This window comes from Prunus dulcis, chromosome 3, assembly GCF_902201215.1.
Source record: "Prunus dulcis chromosome 3, ALMONDv2, whole genome shotgun sequence".
In the NCBI taxonomy this organism is placed as follows: Eukaryota; Viridiplantae; Streptophyta; class Magnoliopsida; order Rosales; family Rosaceae; genus Prunus; species Prunus dulcis.
In genome coordinates this window covers 3,218,522-3,240,112 of record NC_047652.1, presented here as the reverse complement: position 1 = coordinate 3,240,112, position 21,591 = coordinate 3,218,522, and the positions used below count along the sequence as shown (strand labels likewise).

Here is a 21,591-nt window from a genome sequence, read left to right as displayed (position 1 = left end):
TTCTTTTGTGCTTAAACTACTGTGGAAGTAAAGCCCTCCTGAAATATACCTTCCCTATTGCGTTGGCTGTGCTAGCTTCCTCCTGCAAACTTATAAGTGCTTCAGAAGAAGCAATAGCAAACTCATGTATAACTCCTGGTAAAAAGATTGAAAAGATAGCTACCAGTAAGCTCACATATATATTGGTCACTGCATTTGTCTAATTTGTGCACTGGGACACCAAATGTCTATGTATTTTCATGAAGTGCTCTTTTTCACTATGTTAACACAAAAATTTTGGGGAGGAAACTGTAATAGACTGATTCATATGAACTTTATGTTGATAGTATTATCCCGCGTCGGAAATACAAGTTTTACTTAAGTGGTTTAAATGATATTTGATTTCTTTACTTATTGTCAATTAATTTTGAATTGGACGCTCGCATACCATATATAAATTATTTGCAATAGATCTACTATTATATGGGTCCCACCATTCTTTTGTTTTCACAAAATTAATCTGGATGGATGAATCATTGGCCTGGTATTTTCATATCATAGCAGATGGATGTAACCAAACATATATGCAATATTTACAGGCAAAAACTATATATTCAGTCTGTTTTGTGAAAAACTGCTAGGCTGCAGCAGGATTTGTCACTTTACTTGGGACAGTTCATAGTTCCAAATACAACCTACCACTATGTGCAGCTTCAAACAACCTTTGTTAGTCTGATTGGGGCCCTTTCAATGAAAGTCCTTTACCACTGACATTTTAACTGGACAAAGCTTCAACACCATGGCAGATTGCCCCCATTTTTCCATGGCATTTTACTGTTTCAATAATATCAGCATCTATGCATTTGGTTCATGTGCAAATCAGAAGCTAACTATACGGTGGATGCCTAGTTCAATTTGGGCACACAGAATCCAAAGACAATGGCTTCAACAACATAATTATCCTTTTGTTGTACTGAATATATATATATATATATATATATATATATGTACTTAGTTGTAGCCTCCATAGAGAGTTTCTTGTGCAGACATCAAAGTATATATGCTGCCAAGGGAACATGTGCCCACTAGAATCCAGGAAATTTCAAATTTGTATGGACCATATGCAAAAGATCATGATAAGTCCTCATTATTAGTTTAGGGGTGATGTAGTACTCTCCAAAGTTTCTCTCTCACTCATCCTAAAGATTGGTCCTAACCATTTGTCTTTCATCAATTTTTAATAAAAGGGAAAACTACCTCTACATTTATTAGAGAAAAAACATCTCAACAACCAATAATAGATGATGATGGGCACTTTATATTTGAAATAAGATCATCAATTAATGTACTCACATAAAAGTTAGAATTTTGTAAATAGAATTAACCAACGGTCAATCGTCTATGCGCACATGAGTGATTTTTAACTGTGCATCAATTTCTAAGAGTTATATTTGATCAATATTCAACATTCACGCGTGAATATGTCTAGAATCTTGATAAGAGTCAATAAAGTCATGTTTATGATCAACAACTGTCAACCCAGCTAACCTTTTGCAACCTATATCTTTTGACACAACAAAAATGGTACCAAGTGTGATCATATCTTTGAAGCTATGCTTTGGTTTATATAAGGTTGAATATATGGGGCTGTGGGAGTGGGAGAGAGAGCATCTCAACTGCATAAGAACGTGGCATGCGCACACTTTAAGCTCCAAACTGGGTCCACACGTACCTAAATCAAATTATGTGCAAGGAATCTATGGCTGGACGAACTAATTAAAATCCCATATTATAATTATTTTTGCATTTTCAAATCAAATCATGCATAATGGTGATGTTCCTCCATGCACAACTGGCATTTGTGCTCGAAGATTCTATGGTTGTGTAAAGTTGTAGCAACAAAGCAATCCCCTAGGAATACAATACCCTCCTAATCTTGCTTTGAAAATGCTGAAAATAATTATGGTTATCATGACATGACATCATAGAGAATTTCATATTTCAGAAATATATATGTAACCCCGACCCTTCTATTGAGAGTGCAAAATGTGTGATTTTGTGTAGGTTTTGAATACTCGTAATGAAAAAGATCTTGTCATTTTGAAATGCACTTGCAAGATGTGTCATTTCCAAATGCCAAAACATTGCACTCTATCTATTCCTTCCTCTAATTTATTACCACTTCAGTCTTTGCAATTATCTGTACCATTAACACCAAACCCTATAAAGATTAGAGATTAGAAGGAAAAACAGAAGCTAATAAAAATCCCCCTCAAAATGGTTTTTGTTTTTTGTTTTGTTTTGTATACAAGCGATATTCTAACCTACAACTCACACACGCGCATTATAAAGGTGTTATGGGAGTTTAAACTTGAAACCACATGTCTTCAAGCCAGTACCCTTTTCACCGAATTAGACTTCGTATTTGTGATGTATTAAACCATCCCTTTTTTCACTTCTTTAAAATTTAATTTTTGCTCTCTCTTCCTTTCTCTCTTCTTTTCTCCTTTGGCCTTTGTAATATGAGTAACGCTATAGGCACCAACTTGTTTACCAACTTTTGGATACCAACACATGTGGCACATGACATGGCAACCTATGTCATCTGCCACCTCATTTATTTTAATTACATAATTTATTATATAAATAAAAGAATTTCTTTTTCTTTTTCTTTTTCTTTTTCTTTTTTCTTTTTTCTTTTTTCGGTGTGAAATTCTTTTAATTATATAACAAATTATGTAATTAAAATAAATGAAGTGGCAGATGACATAGGTTGCCATGTCATGTGCCACATGTGTTTGTATTCAAAAGTTGGTAAACAAGTTGGTGCCCGTAGCGTTATTGTTGTAATATATACAAAGTTATCCTCAAACTTGAAAACCTGAGGAACACAGGACAATATTGAATTAGGATCAGGGAGGTTTTGGACAACACTGAAACAGACACGATGTAGTAGATCTAGGCAGGTGGGCAAACGAGAATTCGTTTCAATCTTCTCTGTCGTTTAACTATTTATCCTTTCTTCTTCTTCTTCTTCTTCTTCTTCTTCTTCTTACATTTTCTATTGGTTTCTGGTTCTAATTTATTAGCCTTGAAATCGATCACTGAGTTGGATACATGTTCTTTTCATTTGTCCATCAACATATTATATAGACGTAATCATTATTAATGAATGCTTGGATTGATAAGTTTAATTTAAAACATAAGCTATATGAGATTTGACTTCAATATTACAAGCCATCAACATCTAAGCTACCATTTTTTATTTTATTTTTATTGGAATGTATCTTGACATTGATCCAAGGCCGGCCTTCCTATTGCTCAAATAAATTATTACTTGTTTTATTAACAAATTCATATGTAAATTTCATTGAATATGAAATATTAATGTTTTCAAACTCTCAATAAACAATTTGTCACCAAGAAATCAAATTCAAATCCAAATCTTGTCTTCTAAAACTAACAAACCACACCCAACATTAGAGTATTTTAATAGGAATATGAATATTTTTATATTATAAATTCATAGTCCTTGCTTAGAATTCTACACATTGGTTGGATAAAAAAACTTGTCTTATTTCAAATTTCCCCTTACAAGTTACATCTACCATGTAATGTGGTGGTGACCTTTGTCTCACCTGCCCTATTAGATTCTTACCAATTTATCAAAAAGGAAACTTTACCCACAAATCAAAACTCACCCTTTAATTTTGCCACATTACAAGCAAAAAGTTCATTGATTGAGTGATTTGAGAAAAAAGAAAGAAAAAAAAAAAGTAAAAAAGAAAGAAACTTTGAAGACTTGCAAGTTGCAGCTAAAAAACCAGTCCCATTACATAACTCACTGTTCTTCTTCCCCCCATAACTAAACTATAATCATGGCAATTTAAGACAAGTAAGCAAAAGTTCCTTAACCCCCTTCCTTCCCTCATCTATCTCTCTCTCTCTCTCTCCCTCTAAAAATAACTCCTTTTGAACCGGTCCATCTATATCATCCATCTCTCTTTTCAATCTCAGCTCTTTATTACCACCCCACTTTTCCTCTCCCACTCTCTCTCTAGGGTTTTGATTTTGATTCCTGTACACAGACCCAGAACCCAGAACCCAAATCATCAATCTTTCAATCAATTTATCTCTGATAAGTGTTATGACTTCAACATCTGTGAAACCCAACTTGTTGCCTCCGGGCTTGGTCTCCAATCTACAAGATGTGTTGAGCAAAAGGGCTGGTGGTGAAGGAGACAAAACTGCTGAATCTACTGACCCTCCTTCTACTTCTGAAGCTGCTGATACTGTAGAGGACCCTAATGACAGTTCCAAGCCCATTGTTTTGGTCACCAATGGTGATGGGATTGAGTCCCCTGGCCTCACTTACCTCGTTGAAGCTCTGGTCCACCAAGGCCTTTACAATGTCCATGTCTGCGCTCCTCAATCGTGGGTTCTCTGTAAATTTTGGTTCTTTTCTTTGTTTCTCTGTGTTCTGTGCTATTTTTCTAATATGGGTATGTGGGGGTCTCTCAAGTTATTGATTGTTTAGTGCATTTTGGTGTTCCCCGCCTTAGTTTTCTCATGTGGGTAGATAGGTTTTCTTCGATTATTGATGGTTTTTCCATTTTGTTGTTGTTTCCCTTAGTTTTTTCATCTGGGGATGTGGGATTCCTTCATTTGTAGAATTGGTAATGTATAATATTTTTCTTTAATTTGCAAAAGTGGTTGCTTGCTTTAGGGACAAATCTCTGTCAGGTCATTCTGTGACCCTCCGGGAAACGGTTTCTGTGAGTTCTGCTGAGATAAAGGGTGCCACAGCTTATGAAGTTTCAGGTATGACTATGTTTCTGCATTCGTTTCCCTATTTTCTTGTCTTTTTTTCCGAGTTGTTGCAATTGCAGTTTCCTGATTTAGCATGTGGAATGGATGAACTTTTATTTTTATTTTTTGGTGGAATTGAGGTGTCATTTGTTGCATATCGATTCTTTTTTTGGTTAGAGCTTATAAATTTTGGTACTTGTGACGTGGTTTCTATCATTACGTAGTTTCAATGTGCAAGAAATGATTGTGCCCGGGGCAGCATTTAGCATTTAGCAATTCTATTCATTGCTTTTATTTCATGTTACTTAAAATGACATGCTACAAATATATGCCTGCAGAGTTTTGATTTGTTTTTTCTTTCTGCTTTTGCATTTTGGTTGTGGACACTGATAGTAATAGGTTTTGTGACGTTCTTTTACTCAGGGACTCCCGTGGATTGTGTTTCATTAGCATTATCTGGGGCTCTGTTTTCTTGGTCAAAGCCTTTGCTGGTTAGCATTAACATGCCATTTTTGAGACACATAGAGATCCTGTGTTCAGCATTTTACTGAGATTTCTAAGTGCAATCTGGTTTCAGGTAATCAGTGGAATCAACCGGGGATCAAGCTGCGGTCATCATATGTAAGTTGTAGTTTATATGCCTCTATATTATTCCTGATGTCTTTGATTCTGGTATTCAATATGTCAAGTTTCTTTTGGTACATGATTTTTTTGTAGTGATATCTTTTTCTTCTTCTGACTCTGTTATCTTTTCTCCTCCTGCTAACAACGTATATCTTGTATTTGGATTCTAATGTTTGTTTCAAATGTTAACTTTTACCAGGTTGTACTCGGGTGTTGTTGCTGGAGCCAGGGAAGCATTAATAAGTGGAATACCATCTTTGTCAATATCACTAAATTGGTGACTTTACAAACCCTGCAATTTGATTCTCAGTTTCTTATTGCATGCTAATGTCTATACGTTAATCTTTGGTGTTATAATCTATTGTAGGAGGAAGGATGAAAGTCAAGAAAATGATTTCAAAGATGCAGTTGCTGTCTGTTTACCTTTGATAAATGCAGCTATCAGGGATATTGAAAAGGGAATTTTCCCCAACAGTTGCTTCCTCAATATAGAAATTCCATCATCTCCTTTATCAAACAAGGTTTGTGTTTTTGAACCATTATTATATCATTTGTTTATGAAAATGGTCACTGATGGTCTCAAGTACTCTAGGAATTTTCATTAAGTAACACAATACTTTCAGCTTAAATGGTGTGCTCTTATATAGTTTAGTTTATTTATCGGGTGATACACAAGTAGATTGCAATTGGCAAAACCTTCAATGGAACTAATGTAAAGCTGTGATTTTGAGGAAACTCAACTGTTTTGCTTGGCCTCTTTCTAGTTATTTTGGTGTAACTGTCCATGTGTTGATTGTCTTCCAGTTCCGCACTACTTTGACATTGATTTTTATTACCACTTAACTTAAATAATGTTGCAATTCCATGTGTAGCAATCTTTACATTATTGAAATCTACTCAAAACTCCTAAAGCTCTTTAAGAAGTGCTTTCTGTGTTTCTTCAATTTTTTTATGTTCACTAAATATATTCTTATTTGATTGAGGTATGTGTGTGAAAGAAATGCAGATATTTGACTAGTTTGTGTTGCATCAGATCTTAGTTACTTATATTCTGTTTGTGTTCTAACTCCTAATTGAACAGTATAAAACTATAAGCAAACCTGAAGGAGAAGGGACATTGTTGTCCCATTCCAGGACATTGTAGTTGGATTACCTTAACATTGCACCTAACGAGAGGCAATGAGCTCCCTCTCTTTTGTTGTTCAAAGTACTTCTGTTTTAATTTTTTAACCACTTACTGTGGCCTTTAATATGAGGTCATGATTTCGACATCTTTTGGATGTCCTTTGTATGTTATCTCCTACTTATGTACAGTATTTTCTTCTACTTGATAGGGTTTTAAGTTGACCAAGCAAAGCATGTGGAGATCAACTCCTAGCTGGCAAGCCATTTCAGCTAGTCGGTATCCTGCTGGGCATTTCATGAACAGTCAACAAAGCCTTGGAATTCAGCTTGCTCAGCTTGGTCGGGATGCTTCTGCTGCCGTAAGTAGCTAGCTCTACTAAAGCGACAGCTTTTTTTTGTTTTTATGTTAAAATTTTCTGATTAATGTTTTCTGAATAGAGGGATTACTCTCCCTACTTTGGTTTTCATTCTTGGATTTTTGTATCCCTTTTCTTTTCATCAGGGTGCAGCTCGTCGCGTGACGACACAGAGGAAGAACGTGGAGATTGAATCAACTGGAGCTGCAGGAAAATCTGACTTTGAACGGGTGAAAAAATACTTCCGACTAGAGGTAAACAATTTTCTGGCACCTAAGCATATCTGAGGGATAATAAGGGTCTGAAAAGGAAAATTTGAATCTATAGTTCATTAGGCTTTCTTATAATTTTCAACCACAGAAGTGGTCTTTTTTCCATTTGTTTAAACTTCTCTGTGGAAGCAGGTGGCATTCGCTTCCTCTTGGAAACCTCTGAAATGAAATTAATTTAAAGTAGTTATACCACGGGAGCCTATTAACATTGTAAAGTGGCTGGTTTAGGATAGCATAAATTTATTTTCCCCAAGTTGCTTCTAGCACTTACGATTAGAATTTTACCTTTTGCTATAAATAAAACTGTTGATACTATAACTCCAGGTTCTTATCTGTTTGATTTAGGTTAATCTTAATTTGTGTACTCTTTTCTGTTCCCATGTACTGATATTTTTACTACTTCCATTTATAAAATAACTAATCCAACTGGATTTATATTTATCTATGCAGTTTGTGGATAAGGAGGAGGAAGATACGGATGAGGATCTGGATTTCAGAGCACTTGAAAGTGGATTTGTAAGTTCAAAGCGCCATTTCTCCTCTCTATGTTTAAGTCTGGAGGAATTAAATTGTTTAAGTTTACTTTCTGATGAAGTTCAATCTGATGATTTCTGGTCCTCTTTTGACCCCACTTGTTATTGTAAGATGATCCTGTCATAAATCGGCTTGCATCTTATATTTGTTGTCAAGAAATAATAGAAAGTGCCGTAGGAGGGAGCTCCATGCCATTAAATGGTTTCAGTACAGGTCCCTATTTATGGTTGAATGCTCATTGTCTTTTGTGTAAGTTGAAGCCCTACCTATTGTTGTAGGGTATTTACTAAAGATTTGAAATAGGTAGTCTTTGAAGACCCAACTATCGAACTCTTTTAGATGATAGGTATAATAGATGAATGTCAATGTTTGTCTTAGAAAGAAACATATTTTATTTGTTCACAAGGTGGCTGACCCTTTCTTCTAATTTGAACCAACAGGTCTCGGTAACGCCTCTCTCTCTTTCACCACATCTTGAGTCAGAAACTCAAACAGCTGCCTCCAATTGGATCTCTTCTGCCCTTGAAGAGCAATAAGCCGTTCTCAGTTCCAACATGATTTTGTGTACATCTGGAGTTCCGATACCTCTTATTTTATTTTTTATTTTTATTTTTTGGGTCTGCAGTTCTGATATTTATTCACCTATTTAACAGTTGATCATGATTTCTAGTGTCCTTTTCTATAATTTAATTTCTGTAGCCTCCACGTTGATAGTTTCGGTTTATTTCATCATGGAGCAAATGCTTCTTGTAATCCTATGGCATGTTTTTGAAATGCCAGTTTGTCTTCATTTTTTTCTTCTATGCACCAGCATTAACACTGCAGGTTGTATTGTAATTGGATGTGGTTATACTCTTTACTTTGTTATAGGATGACTACTTGTTGGGTTGTGTTTGGTAGAAAGTTTTTATCCTTTCCTGTTGTACTGTCTGCAAACATACCACAGAAAGGAAAGTGAAAGGAAAATAATTTTTTTTATAAAAAAAATCCCATAATGAGTACGCTGTTTAGGAGAAATTATTGTATGATACTGGAGGGAGTACGACCACACGTGGTATGAGTAAGGTGGAAAATGCATCTCCAACTAGTAATTACTTTACACAAGAAGATAAGAAAATCAGTTATGAGTAGTGTCTTGTTGCTTCTTCTGATGTTTTTGAGAAAGTGGAATGACAAACTAAAGGAGAAGGAGGTCACAAAACCAAGCCAAACGTTAAAACTTTCTTGAGCGTAACTGGACATAAAAGAACAACAGAGAAACCAATGTAGAAGTGCATCTTCTAACGAAGACATTACTTTCGGGAAATCAAATCAGGTAAACATAATTAACATTCTTTCTAAGTCGTCCCTTTCTACTCCCTGAGCAAGACTAAACTTTCGACATAAGTATGCGCATTATAGTTGTTATAGCAATCCACCGCCAACTTAATTCCAGTTTCTGTAACCTGCTTAGTTTCAAGATTATAAGAATACAAATACCTCCCACGAGGATATCCCCCGAGGAGTTCGTTGGTCATTCTAATGGCCAAAGGGTAAAAAGCTCCACTTTCCAGGAAGGTAAACAGTCAGCAACTTCTTGAAAGACTTTTCTTGGAGAACCCACATGTCAATGTAGTCATTACTAGCTCTGAAATCTAGATTGGACAGCAACAGGCAAATTGATCCATTGTACTCCGAAATTAATACCTGGCAATAATATGGCATCGGTTCAACAGCATCTGGTAGCAGAAGCTCTTCAAACACCTCACTGTCTCGGTATCGAAAGACAATAAACAATGAGTAGCATCCTTTCCCCTGAGCATAATCCAATATGCTACTCCATTAAAAAATGCACATTGATCAGAGTGCAACACCAGGGTCTTTATGGAAGCAGGAATTGCATCAATCCTCTTCCAAGAGTTTGTGCTCAAACTATAAACCTCCACTTCAATGCAGTTCCCCACAAAAAATGCGAGCAACCTTACCTCCTTGTAGTCGTTAAGCCCGGGGTGGAACCCGAATGCAACAGCAGTGGCATATTCAGGCCAGGGGAAGCACAGAATGCTGGTGGGAGGAAGGACCACATGTTTCTGAATTGATAGGTTGCATAGGTATATAGCAGTATCCAAATTCCCCAGTTCATATGAAAGACAAACTAAGCCATTACTTGAACCATGTATATCAATTTTGGGCCCTGTTAAGGGATGCTTAATCTTCAAGCACTGCTCAAATGTTTCATTACAGAAAAGGGTGTAGCAAATTTTGGGTTCGCATCTACTTTCGTGGAGGACAATTATAAAAGCATGAGCATTGTTTGTGACATTCCTATTAAGATGCATTCCAATAAACCTCGAGCTTCGAATCAAAGAACTCCATAACTTGCATACACAAATAAACCGAATAAGAGATTTTACCGGTAGTCTTGATAATACGTTGATCAAGATTTCTGAGTTACTCATCCTGATTAAATAGATCAAAATGAGAGAGGTTAGAAAGGATGTTTGCTCCTACAAAATTATATTGTTCTGTTTCAAGCGTTAAGCTTAAATTCAAAAAACCACTTTGAGGACAACACACACACAAAGATGATTACGTCACAATAAGACTGCATGAGTGAGTGCATATTTATAGCATTGGCGAGTTGATATTTAGTTCGGATTTTGGTTCCTTATTTATTTAGGATTTTAGTTACTTAGTCGTATTGTAATTGAGATTTGTGTCATATTGTAATTGAGATTTATTTACTATGTTATTTAGGGTTAGCACATCTTTGTACTTCTTCATAAATACCTCCATATTTTCTCTCAAAAAAAAAAAAAACCTCCATATTAAAGAAGAATATAAAAATATGAGATATCTAACAAATCTGAAATATATAAAAATTAGTATATTTGACATGGTATCCGAGTCTTTTCCTGTGACATGTGTTTGCGTTCTCTTTGCAATTGAAGTGTTCTCCCCTCCCATTCTCTTTAGGGGGAGGGCGAGTGAAAAATAATATGTTTCTCATTTGCACACCTTAAATACTCTCAAATGCGTTGCTTGCCCCATTATCTAGACAGTCATAGATCTTCTTTGCAAAAAATCAGACAAATTGAAAATTATTAAGACATCTAATTGAGACCAACAAAATCAATGAACACGGTACTTTAAGAAAGTACTTAAATTTCAATAATTTAATTGCATGGTCAAATGATATTAGATTCAAGTGGTTTTTTGTAGAGATGATCTTTGAATGAACATTTACAAAATAGATGGTTTGGATTAGTGAAATACAAGGCAGAGTGGGTCCTACAAAAGTATTTTTCAAATAAATTTATTTGAGGGATCCCTCGTCGAAAGCTCTCTGTACACACACGTGTAACTATTGCTTTTTATTTATTTATTATTTTGTATATCTTACTTTTTACATTTTAGAAGTACGAAACATAAAATGGGTCTAGTTGTGTCATAAGAAAATAGGACCCATGCTCTCATTTTAATTTTATTTATTTATTTTAATGAAAAATTATAATTTATTATTTATTCTCATTTAACGAATAGTTTTATTTTCAAACTAGAGTACTTTGTGATATTATAAATATTTCACTATTCTCTGCATTTGTCTTTAATTATACCAAACGTAAGTAGCCCAACATACTTTTCAATTGGGCTACTAATTAAGTAGATTAGGTGTTTTTAGTTTATTTTGTCCTTTGAGGGGTTGTTTGGTATGGCGGACTGTTATGAGCTGGACTAAATCCTGGGACTATCTTGAATTAGCTCGGATTGGCCTAAGCTGGATTAAGTACTGACTTACGTTTGATAATACGTCGGACTAAGAAGCTGGATTATAAAAATAGTAAAGACCTATGTTTGGTGCTGTGTCAGATTAAAAAATAATTTGTAATATTTAAATTTAATTAAAAATTTTGACTTATAAATAAATAAATGCTGCAAAGAAACCCTTAAAGATAATATTTTTAAACCAAAATAAATATCCCAAACCCCACCCACCCGTTCCGTCTTCTCTCCCCCACTTCTCTCCCCCCGGCTCCCCTCCCCCTCTTTATTCAACAACCAAGCCCCCCACCCCTCCTCCTCTCTCCCTATTTTTCTCTCTTTCCCCTATCTTTCTTCAACCAAATCCATATCATGATTTTTTTTAATAAACCAATATATGTTGCTGGGGTTGGGGGCAGAGAAATGAGAGGGAGCCATTGATGTTGCTGGGGTTGGGGCAGTGCAGTGGACGACGATGGGTCGGAAGAGATGGGTTTCCAGAGTTGAGTCAGAAGAAATTCTAAAAATATGTTCTTTTCTTTTGTCGTTGGGCCCAATTAGATCTTGGAGCTTCAGTTTTTTCAATCAAGAAAATACACTTCTTGGAGCTTCAGTTTTTCAACCTCAATTTTGTTGAGGTAGAGAAGTTGCGGGAAGAGAAAGTGATGAATGGTGCCAGGAAAGAGAAGCCAGGCCAGTGTGTCGTACTCGCTTGTTCAGTTTAGCGATGGTGCTATTTTGTGAACCACATTTCAAGCTCATTATATTAGAGGAGCTAGTGAGCCATTTTTTTCCACAGTTAGACTGTATCTTCATATAAGTTAGTCCTCTCTCTCACCAAACATGGGTTTTAAGCCCTATTTAACCCAGTCCAGTCCAATAAGACCTACCAAACATGCCCTGAAGGGACTTGCTAAAATTTTTTGTAACGTACGTTCACACTAGTGTGTTTATATACTTTCACTAAACCCTAAATGCTCATAAGGCCGCATATTATAGGCATTTACAGCTAAAGGAATTTAGCCTCCCTACAAAACAGCAATAGGGGCAGAACGCCAAATCAATCCTCTGCAGTCATGTAATTTAAGCATTGTCCATTGTAAAAGGCAACATCCAAGTATTCCATCCACGAAGAACAAAAACGGATGCAACATTTTTGAGCAACAAATGATGTAGAGTAGGAAAGTACCCACTAATGTAATGGTTTGGAGTAATTGCTCTCTCAGACAATGTCCTAAATTCGAGTCCTAGTATATGTGTTGTGTGTGTGAGTTCAGTGTATTATCACTCCTCTTAATAGGAAAAGTCCTCAAAATGATGTAATGTAAATAAAACATACCACGCAAACGAGAGTGGAAGGACAAAATAAAGGAAAAAGAAAACACATATTGAGATTGAGCATATCATTTAGACTACTGCATTTGTCAAAAAACCAACCCAGACATTAAATCTTTCTCACAATGTAACTGGACATAGAAAAACAACAGAGAAACCAATGTAGAAGTGCATCTTCTAACGAAGACGTTACTTTAGGGAAATCAAATCAGCTAAACATAATTAACATTCTTTCTAAAGTCGTCCCTTTCTATTCCCTGAGCAAGACTAAACTTTCGACATAAGTATGCGCATGATAGTCGTTATAGCGATCCACAGCCAACTTAATTCCAGTTTCTGTAACCTGCTTGGTTTCAAGATTATAAGAACACAAATAGCTACCACAAGGATATCCCACGAGGAGTTCGTTGCTCATTCTAATGGCCAAAGGGTAAAAGCTCCTCTTTCCAGGAAGGTAAACAGTCAGCAACTTCTTGAAAGACTTTTCTTGTAGAACCCACATGTCAATGTAGTCATTACCAGCTCTGAAATCTAGATTGGACTGCAACAGGCAAACTGATCCCTTGTACTCCGCAATTAATTCCTTGCAATTATCAAGCATGGATTCAATTCCATCGACAACAGCATCTGGCAGTAGAAACTCTTCAAACACCTCACTGTCGGTATCAAACGACACGAAACAATAAGTAGCATCCTCTTTCTTCATAATAAAATATGCTACTCCATTGTAAACTGCACATTGATCAGAGTGCAAAACCATGGTCTTTATGGAAGCAGGAATTGCATCAATCCTCTTCCAAGAGTCTGTGCTCAAACTATAAACCTCCACTTCAATGCAGTGATTCCCCTCAGAAAACGAGAGCAACCTTACCACCTTGTAGTCGTTAAGCCCGTGGTGGAATCCGAATGCAACAAAAGTGACATATTCAGGACAGGACAAGCACAAAATGCTGGTGGGAGGAAGGACCACATGTTTCTGAATTGATAGGTTGCATAGGTATATAGCAGTATCCAAATTCCCCAGTTCATATGACAGACAAACTAAGCCATTACTTGAACCATGTATGTCAATTTTGGGCCCTATAATTTTGGGCCATGTTGAGGGATGCTTAATCTTCAAGCACGGCTCAAATGTTTCATTAGAGAAAAGGGTGTAGCAAAAATTGGGTTTGCGTCTACTTTCGTGGAGGGCAATTATAAAATCATGAGCATGGTTTGTGACATTCCTATTAAGATGCATTCCAATAAACCTCGAGCTTCGAATCAAAGAACTCCATAACTTGCATACACAAATAAACCGAATAAGGGATTTTACCGGTAGTCTTGATAGTATGTTGATCAAGATTTCTTCAGGGATGTAATGGGAACCATTGCAGCCTGAGTTACTCATCCTGATCAAATACATCAAAATGAGAGGTTAGAAATACACACACAAATTCTGGGAAACAAATTCTAGACAGTTATGCAATCACATGAAAATAACACATTCACTCCAAAAAAATGAGAAACCCAAACCCTTACCTGAACTGGCTCCCCTTGGCTGTGCCGACTACCCGCAGTAAAAAATGAAGGAAGAATATATAGGGGAGAAGAGAGAGATGAATAAGAAAAAACCCTCGTTGGCATTAACTCCCAACCGTTGGATGAGATTCCAGGGATGCAACGTGAAACCGCTTCTTTTTTTATTGGGCCTTGGCAACTAGATACAAAGTCACCTCTAGGTAAATTAACCCACAAAAAAGAAAGAAAAAAAAAAAAGGGCGTGAGTTTGTTACAACTTACATGGCTATCTTTCCGTGACGGTGGGAAAGACTTGGAGAAGAGTAGTGGTACTGTGGACTGCTTGGGTTCCCATATTGTTAGTTTAGTGGTTCAATTTTATTTTAAATTAGATTTCCATGAATAAAAATGTTTATTATTACCGTATGTATGTACGATATTTTCAAAATATCAGAAATGCCTTAGTTAATGCAAACATCAAAAATTGAAATCATTAATTAAATTAAGATAATATGGTAAATTCACACTTTTTTATATTTAAAAAAATTTAAAATAAAACCCAAATCAGATAATAGGTCCTATTTTTATGGAACACAACTACCCATTATCTTTTTTAATTCTAAAATAAATAATAATAAAAATAAAACCAATGGACACACGCTCACATGTGTGTGCCAAGAAGCTAGTATTATATAAGCATCGATCATGGCAGGGCAAATTAGTGATTTACATTCATGAATTGTTCATACAATGTGTACCAACCCTTAAAAAGAAATTGTCGATAAATTTGTTTATATTAATGGGCTTAGCATAAATTTCTTCTTATATAAATGGTGTCACATAATTTCGACCAAAAAAAAAAAAAAAAAAAAAAAAGAAGGTATCACATAAAAGTTTGGGGCACATAAAGAAAGTGTCCATGCGTTCCATAATATTTGAGAAAATTTCTTAATTTTGGGTTATATTGAAAGGACCAAACTCTTGATTCTAGTCCTAAGTTCCTAACCTACCTCCCTCTCCACTTGAGCTAGCTAATTCCAAGAATATATGAATTCTTTCTTTTTGCAACAATAAAAATAAAATTCAAAATAAACCCCCTTTTTTTTTTTTGTATCACTAAATGAACCTTTGGTGATGCTTTATTTTAGGATGCCAATGAATTACTTCCACATGACTCGTTCACACAGCTCTGTGTATTTTAATGCTTCCTTGGACTCTAAATTTTCTAACTTATTTTTCTTATGATTTTCTCTTCGTGAGATGGCATCCACCACATTATGCAAGAAAGAAATCTTAACAGACATCCTAGTTAGACTACCTGCAAAAACCCTCCTTCGGTTTCTGTGTGCATGCAAGTCATGGAGTGATTTGATTAACAGCTCGAGTTTTATCACCACACAGCTTAACAGGAATGTCACCAAACACCTCCATGTCTCTCTACTTTGCCTCCACTACCCCGATCTCAAACGTCCTTTCGAGTTCTACGAACATTATGAGGACTACCCAGATCTTAAACGAGAATTGGAATGGTCACTTTTCTCCAACAAAACATTTGAGCATTGCTCCAAGTTAAACCATCCCTTGGGTATCAAGAAAGATTATAGGGTATATGGCTCAAGCAATGGCCTAGTTTGCATTTCGGACGACAAATTGGACACCAAGAGCCCTATACACATATGGAACCCCTCGGTTAGGAAATTTAGAACCCTTCCAATGAGCACCAACCACAACGTTAAATTCCGCTACATTGCTCTCCAATTCGGGTTCCACCCTGGGGTTAACGACTACAAGGTTGTAAGGATGTTGTGCGTCCACAAAGACAATGCTTTTGCGGTCGAAGTTTATAGTCTCAGCACAGACTCTTGGAAGATGGTTGAAGAACATCCTCTTTGGTTAAAATGCACTTGGCAGAACCATAGAGGTACATTTTATAATGGAGTAGCATACCACATTATCGAGAAATTTCCTCTATTCAGCATTATGTCATTCGATTCAGGCAGCGAAAAATTCAAAGAGTTCATAGCACCGGATGCCATTAGCTGTTGGTCACGGCTGTATATTGAGGTTTACAAGGATCAAATTTGCTTGCTTTATTATTTGAGACTGTTTCATTGTGAGGAAGAAGGCATGTCACAAATTGAGTTTTGGGTTCTGCAAGAAAAACGATGGAAACAAATGCGTCCTTTTATTTATCCCTCCAACGACTACTTTGTAGTCGGGTTTAGTATAGATAATGAACTATTAATGGAGAGAAGCAATTATGGCAATGCTCTGTATTTGTGCAACTATGAATCCAAGCAAGATCGCGAGACAGGGATTGAGTTGGCCATCTCGAGAAATGACCCTGAGCAGCTCTTGTTTGTATTTACCTACATAGAAAGTTTGATTTTACTCAATTGTTAATTGGTGAAGAGATGTGTAACTTCTGGCACGACCAGTTGGAGAGAATTTCTCCTGCTGTGCGAGCTTTCCTATTCTGTCGTTTTTAGCCTATTGTGTAGGGTTTTTGTTTCCTATACTTCAAGTTGTATTGTAACCCAAGTCCCATATGGTATAAATTGGGCTTTTCAAAGCTATGTTAAGCAATTTAGAATAGAAGAGGGCATCAAATTGGAGCAAGGGTGTGAGCAGAGAGCTAGATTTTGAATAGGGGCAAATGGGATTTTGTTTTATTGTAAACAAAAATTATTCTTATTTTTCTAGTAAAATTTCTCAAGGAGGTCACCATAGATGCACAATGTTGAACTTTTATGAACTCTTGTGTTCTTGGGTAGTGTTTTATTTTGGTGTTTGTGTGTGTGTGTGATTCTTCGTGGTTGGTTGTTTGTTTTTTTGTCTATTGATATAACAAGGTCTTGAGTGTGCCCTAAGTACAATAATATTGACAGCATATCATATCGATATAGTGATACAATTTGCTACACTACCTCTGGTATGTATGATATTTTCTTTTTAAATTGAGCTACAAGGTCCTCCCATGATATTGCATATATATATATATATATATATATCAAAAGACAGAGAATGATGAAACATTTAAAATACTAGAAAAGGTCTTGTTTAATGCAAACATTAAGAATTGAAATTATTAATTAAATGAAGATAATATGGTAAATTCACACTTTTTTATATTTAAAATTTTTTAAAATAAAACCAAAATCAGACAATGGGTCCTATTTTTATGAAATACAACTAACCATTATATTTGTTAATTCTAAAATAAATAATATAAAAAATAAAACCAATTGGCACACGCTCACGCGTGTGTGCCAAAGGTAGTATTATATAAGCATCAATCACATCAGGGTAAATTAGTAATTTACATTCATGAATTGTTGACACAATGTTTACCAACCCTTATAAAGAAATTGTCGATAAATTTGTTTATATTAATGGGCTTATAATAAATTTCTTCTTATATAAATGGCGTCACATAATTTCGACCCAAAAAAATAAAAATAAAATGGTATCACATAAAAGTTTGGGGCACATAAAAGGTACAATAAAAATAAAATTCAAAGTAAACCCCATTTTCTTTTGTATCACTAAATGAACCTTTGGTGATGCTTTATTTTAGGATGCCAATGAATTACTTCCACATGACTCGTTCACACAGCTCTGTGTATTTTAATGCTTCCTTGGACTCTAAATTTTCTAACTTATTTTTCTTATGATTTTCTCTTCGTGAGATGGCATCCACCACATTATGCAAGAAAGAAATCTTAACAGACATCCTAGTTAGACTACCTGCAAAAACCCTCCTTCGGTTTCTGTGTGCATGCAAGTCATGGAGTGATTTGATTAACAGCTCGAGTTTTATCACCACACAGCTTAACAGGAATGTCACCAAACACCTCCATGTCTCTCTACTTTGCCTCCACTACCCCGATCTCAAACGTCCTTTCGAGTTCTACGAAAACTACGAGGACTACCCAGATCTTAAACGAGAATTGGAATGGTCACTTTTCTCCAACGAAACATTTGAGCATTGCCCCAAGTTAAACCATCCCTTGGGGATCAAGAAAGATTATAGGGTATATGGCTCAAGCAATGGTCTAGTTTGCATTTCAGATGACAAATTGGACACCAAGAGCCCTATACACATATGGAACCCCTCGGTTAGGAAATTTAGAACCCTTCCAAAGAGAACCAACGTTAAATTTGGCTACATTGCTCTCCAAAATTCGGGTTCCACCCTGGGGTTAACGACTACAAGGTTGTAAGGATGTTGCACATTCACAAAGACGATGCTTTCACAGTCGAAGTTTATAGTCTCAGCACAGACTCTTGGAAGATGGTTGAAGAGCATCCTCTTTGGTTAAAATGCACTTGGCAGAACCATAGGGCTACATTTTATAATGGAGTAGCATACCACATTATCCAGAAATTTCTTCTATTCAGCATTATGTCATTCGATTCGGGCAGCGAAACATTCGAAGAGTTCATAGCACCGGATGCCATTAGATGTTGGTCACGGCTGTATATTGAGGTTTACAAGGATCAAATTTGCTTGCTTTATTATTTGAGATTGTTTCATTGTGAGGAAGAAGGCATGTCACAAATTGAGTTTTGGGTTATGCAAGAAAAACGATGGAAACAAATGCGTCCTATTCTTTATCCTTCCGACTACTACTTTGTAGTCGGGTTTAGTACAGATAATGAACTATTAATGGAGCGAAGCGGTTATGGCAATGCTCTGTATTTGTGCAACTATGAATCCAAGCAGTATCGTGAGACAGGGATTGAGTTGGCCATCTCGAGAAATGACCCTGAGCAGCTCTTGTTTGTATTTACCTACATAGAAAGTTTGATTTTACTCAATTGTTATACATATCCAGAATATTGGAGGGTTTTTTTTTTTTTTTTTTTTCCTACTTCAAGTTGTATTGTAAGAAATTAAGGGCGGTTACTGTTCATGTGAACGTCTGCTTTAGCAAATTTTTTTTGCTTTCCCACCCATTACCATGACAAACAAGGGCAATTACTATTCACATGAGCTTAATTTTATTTATATATATGAGATTAACAAATAAATAAATAAAATTGTTGGGTATGTATAAAAAAGAAAATCTGAATTTTTTGGTTATTTTTTCAAATTTTTTCAAATTTATTTCTTCACTGACGTCAGCGCCCTCATGCAACAGCTCAGCTTGTTCTTGCCTTCATACGTGCTCAATCTTGATGGAGCCCACCTTCTGGCCGGGTTGCAATTGATTGGTGAAATGAGATTTTCCTGCCCTGTGGCAAAAGTCACTGTTGAACTGCTCTAAGGCCCCGTTTGGTTCATGGGAAAGGAGACTTGGGAATGGGAAATCAATTGCTTTCCCATGTTTGGTAAGTCTAAGTATGGAAAATCGTTACTTGGCTCATGGAAAAGTAGGGGAGAAAGTGAAGCCATCCTCCCAACTTGGGTTTTGTTTTCCCTCATCGTGGGAAAGTTTGGAAAAATGAGTTAACATTAAATACATATTTTTTATGACCATTTTATCCTCATTAACAATTTAGAATTACAATATATCATTGAATGCATTCTTTTTTTACTTGATTTAATATGGATATAATTGAAAATTTATACAAACTTTGTTTTCCATTCCTACTCAAAACAAACATGGGAAAGGAAATAAAGTGATATTTTTCGGTTACTTTCCCAACATTACCAAAGGTGGGAAAGGATTCTTCCATTTCTATTCCTTGGGGAATGACATGGGAAATGATTTCCCCTCAAATTCATTCCATGAACGAAACGGGGCCTAAGAGCATCTCCAACAAACTCTCTTTCCTCTCATCCCTAGCTATTTTGGCTAAAAAGAAGGAAAATCCTCCTCCAGCAGACTCCTACTTGGCTATCTATTTTGGAGAACCAACTTTTGGCTATCTATTTTGGAGAACCAACTTTTGGCTCTCTACATGTAGAGAGGAGGAAAGAGAAAAAGGGAGAGAGAGAGATAGAGATATTTGGGAGGTTGGTGGGGTTGGGTTCTACTTTTTTTAATAAATATATTGGATTTGCAAGAGAAAGAGGAGGAAAGAGAAAGAGAAAATAATAATAAAATATTTCAAATTAGCCAAAATAGAGAACATTGCTGGAGGAAACACCTTCTAAGTGGTTTGCTATAATAGCTTTCTAGCTATTTTAGCTAGAATTTGGTTAAAATTTGGAGACTCTCCTGGAGATGCTCTAAGTTGTAACCCAAGTCCTAAATGGTATAAATTGGACTTTTCAAAGCTATATGTTAAACAATTTAGAATAGAAGAGGGCATCAAATTGGGTGGGTTTGAGTAAGAGAGCTAGGTTTTGAATAGGGGCAAATGGGGTTTTGATTGTAAACATTAATTTTTTTTTTAGTCTTCCAGTGAAATTTCTCAAGAAGATCATGGTTGTGTGTGTGATTCTTCGTGGTTGGTGGTCTGCTTTTTGTCCATTGATAACAAGGTGTGCCTAAGTACAATAATATTGACAGCATATCAAGATGATATCGATATGGTGGTATGTGAGAGCATTTCCAATATAATTTTGTATCCCTAAATCATGTAGGCAATACTGGCGGGAAAAAAAAAAATCATGTAGCCAACTCGACTTGTGCAGGAAACAGAGCCGGTCCTGGGTTTTCTAAGGCCCAGGGCAAATTTTCTCAAGTGTGCCCCTTTATACAAATTAAACAAAAATAAAAAATAAAAAATATCAACTAATTAATTTTATTAAAATTATAAGAATTTACAAAAGATAAGGATGAACACTTTGGGGCCTCATTAAAACCTTGTTTAGGGAAAACTCAATGGGACAAAACCCCAAACGAAGGAAAAAGAGTACCCCGGATTGTAAACATTTTCATCTAGGAAAGGTTCATCACTATTTCCATTTTCATCTAGATCACCAATTTCTTCATTCACATCATTCTCATTTTCTACTAATTCTTCCAATTGAATTGGTTGTTCATATTCATTTGGTAAATCTTCTTCTAAATTTTCAAGTGAAGCATTGGTTTGTTTAACAAAATATTTATTCAAAGATCCCTCTTAAACTTTGAGCAATTTCTTCTTCTTTTTTCTTTCTTTGTCTCTTGAGATTTCCGGAAAGTTGTTTCTTAGGAAATATTTTTTAATTTTCAGAATAAACACAACACAATAAAAAAAACAATAAAACTAATTAACAAAGAACAATAAAACCTGGATTTTGAGCATATTTTCTTCCACTTGAAACTTCCAATTATACAGAAAAAGAATCCCAGCCAAGTTTTCTGTTGAATCAAATAATAAATAAGAAAAAGTTAACAATTAATCGCATAAAGCATCTCACAATCTTCAGTCAACTGGAT

General features: G+C 35.8%; 4 protein-coding genes and 1 pseudogene across 4 annotated transcripts; 3 read left to right on the top strand and 2 right to left on the bottom strand.

Moving 5' to 3' along the window:
• The first annotated feature begins 3,780 nt into the window (after nt 1–3,780).
• Nucleotides 3,781–8,587, top strand: LOC117623170 (5'-nucleotidase SurE-like). Its single transcript, XM_034354051.1, has 10 exons — nt 3,781–4,413; nt 4,706–4,800; nt 5,212–5,279; nt 5,366–5,409; nt 5,612–5,689; nt 5,780–5,933; nt 6,747–6,896; nt 7,040–7,147; nt 7,616–7,681; nt 8,140–8,587. Exons 1-10 carry the CDS (start codon nt 4,127–4,129, stop codon nt 8,233–8,235), a joined length of 1,146 nt encoding a protein of 381 aa, XP_034209942.1. The 5' UTR covers nt 3,781–4,126; the 3' UTR covers nt 8,236–8,587.
• A 630-nt stretch (nt 8,588–9,217) lies between these two features.
• On the bottom strand, nt 9,218–10,054 carry LOC117620958. Its single transcript, XM_034351219.1, has 3 exons — nt 10,028–10,054; nt 9,553–9,900; nt 9,218–9,493 (listed from the first exon to the last, which is right to left on the bottom strand). The coding sequence occupies exons 1-3, from the start codon at nt 10,052–10,054 to the stop codon at nt 9,218–9,220; spliced, it is 651 nt and encodes a 216-aa protein (XP_034207110.1).
• Nucleotides 10,055–12,810: 2,756 nt separating this feature from the next.
• On the bottom strand, nt 12,811–14,353 carry LOC117622360 (F-box only protein 8-like). The gene is made up of 2 exons (XM_034353013.1): nt 14,297–14,353; nt 12,811–14,166 (listed from the first exon to the last, which is right to left on the bottom strand). The coding sequence occupies exon 2, from the start codon at nt 14,163–14,165 to the stop codon at nt 13,026–13,028; it is 1,140 nt and encodes a 379-aa protein (XP_034208904.1). The 5' UTR covers nt 14,166; nt 14,297–14,353; the 3' UTR covers nt 12,811–13,025.
• A 1,182-nt stretch (nt 14,354–15,535) lies between these two features.
• On the top strand, nt 15,536–16,678 carry LOC117620957 (putative F-box protein At5g52610). Its single transcript, XM_034351218.1, has 2 exons — nt 15,536–16,196; nt 16,272–16,678. Exons 1-2 carry the CDS (start codon nt 15,536–15,538, stop codon nt 16,676–16,678), a joined length of 1,068 nt encoding a protein of 355 aa, XP_034207109.1.
• A 1,286-nt stretch (nt 16,679–17,964) lies between these two features.
• Nucleotides 17,965–19,457, top strand: LOC117620956 (annotated as a pseudogene).
• Nucleotides 19,458–21,591: the final 2,134 nt, after the last annotated feature.

Excerpts from the sequence above, each read along its gene's own strand:
- LOC117623170 (XM_034354051.1), top strand. The coding sequence starts at position 4,127 with ATGACTTCAACATCTGTGAAACCCAACTTGTTGCCTCCGGGCTTGGTC. Across the intron at positions 4,414-4,705 it reads CATGTCTGCGCTCCTCAATC|GGACAAATCTCTGTCAGGTC; the intron begins GTGGGTTCTCTG and ends TGCTTGCTTTAG. Across the intron at positions 7,682-8,139 it reads GAGCACTTGAAAGTGGATTT|GTCTCGGTAACGCCTCTCTC; the intron begins GTAAGTTCAAAG and ends TTGAACCAACAG.
- LOC117620958 (XM_034351219.1), bottom strand. The coding sequence starts at position 10,054 with ATGGAGTTCTTTGATTCGAAGCTCGAG. Across the intron at positions 9,901-10,027 it reads TCTTTGATTCGAAGCTCGAG|TGCTTGAAGATTAAGCATCC; the intron begins GTTTATTGGAAT and ends ACATTTGAGCAG. Across the intron at positions 9,494-9,552 it reads CTGCTTCCATAAAGACCCTG|GGGAAAGGATGCTACTCATT; the intron begins GTGTTGCACTCT and ends GATTATGCTCAG.
- LOC117622360 (XM_034353013.1), bottom strand. The coding sequence starts at position 14,165 with ATGAGTAACTCAGGCTGCAATGGTTCCCATTACATCCCTGAAGAAATC.
- LOC117620957 (XM_034351218.1), top strand. The coding sequence starts at position 15,536 with ATGGCATCCACCACATTATGCAAGAAAGAAATCTTAACAGACATCCTA. Across the intron at positions 16,197-16,271 it reads CACTTGGCAGAACCATAGAG|GCAGCGAAAAATTCAAAGAG; the intron begins GTACATTTTATA and ends CATTCGATTCAG.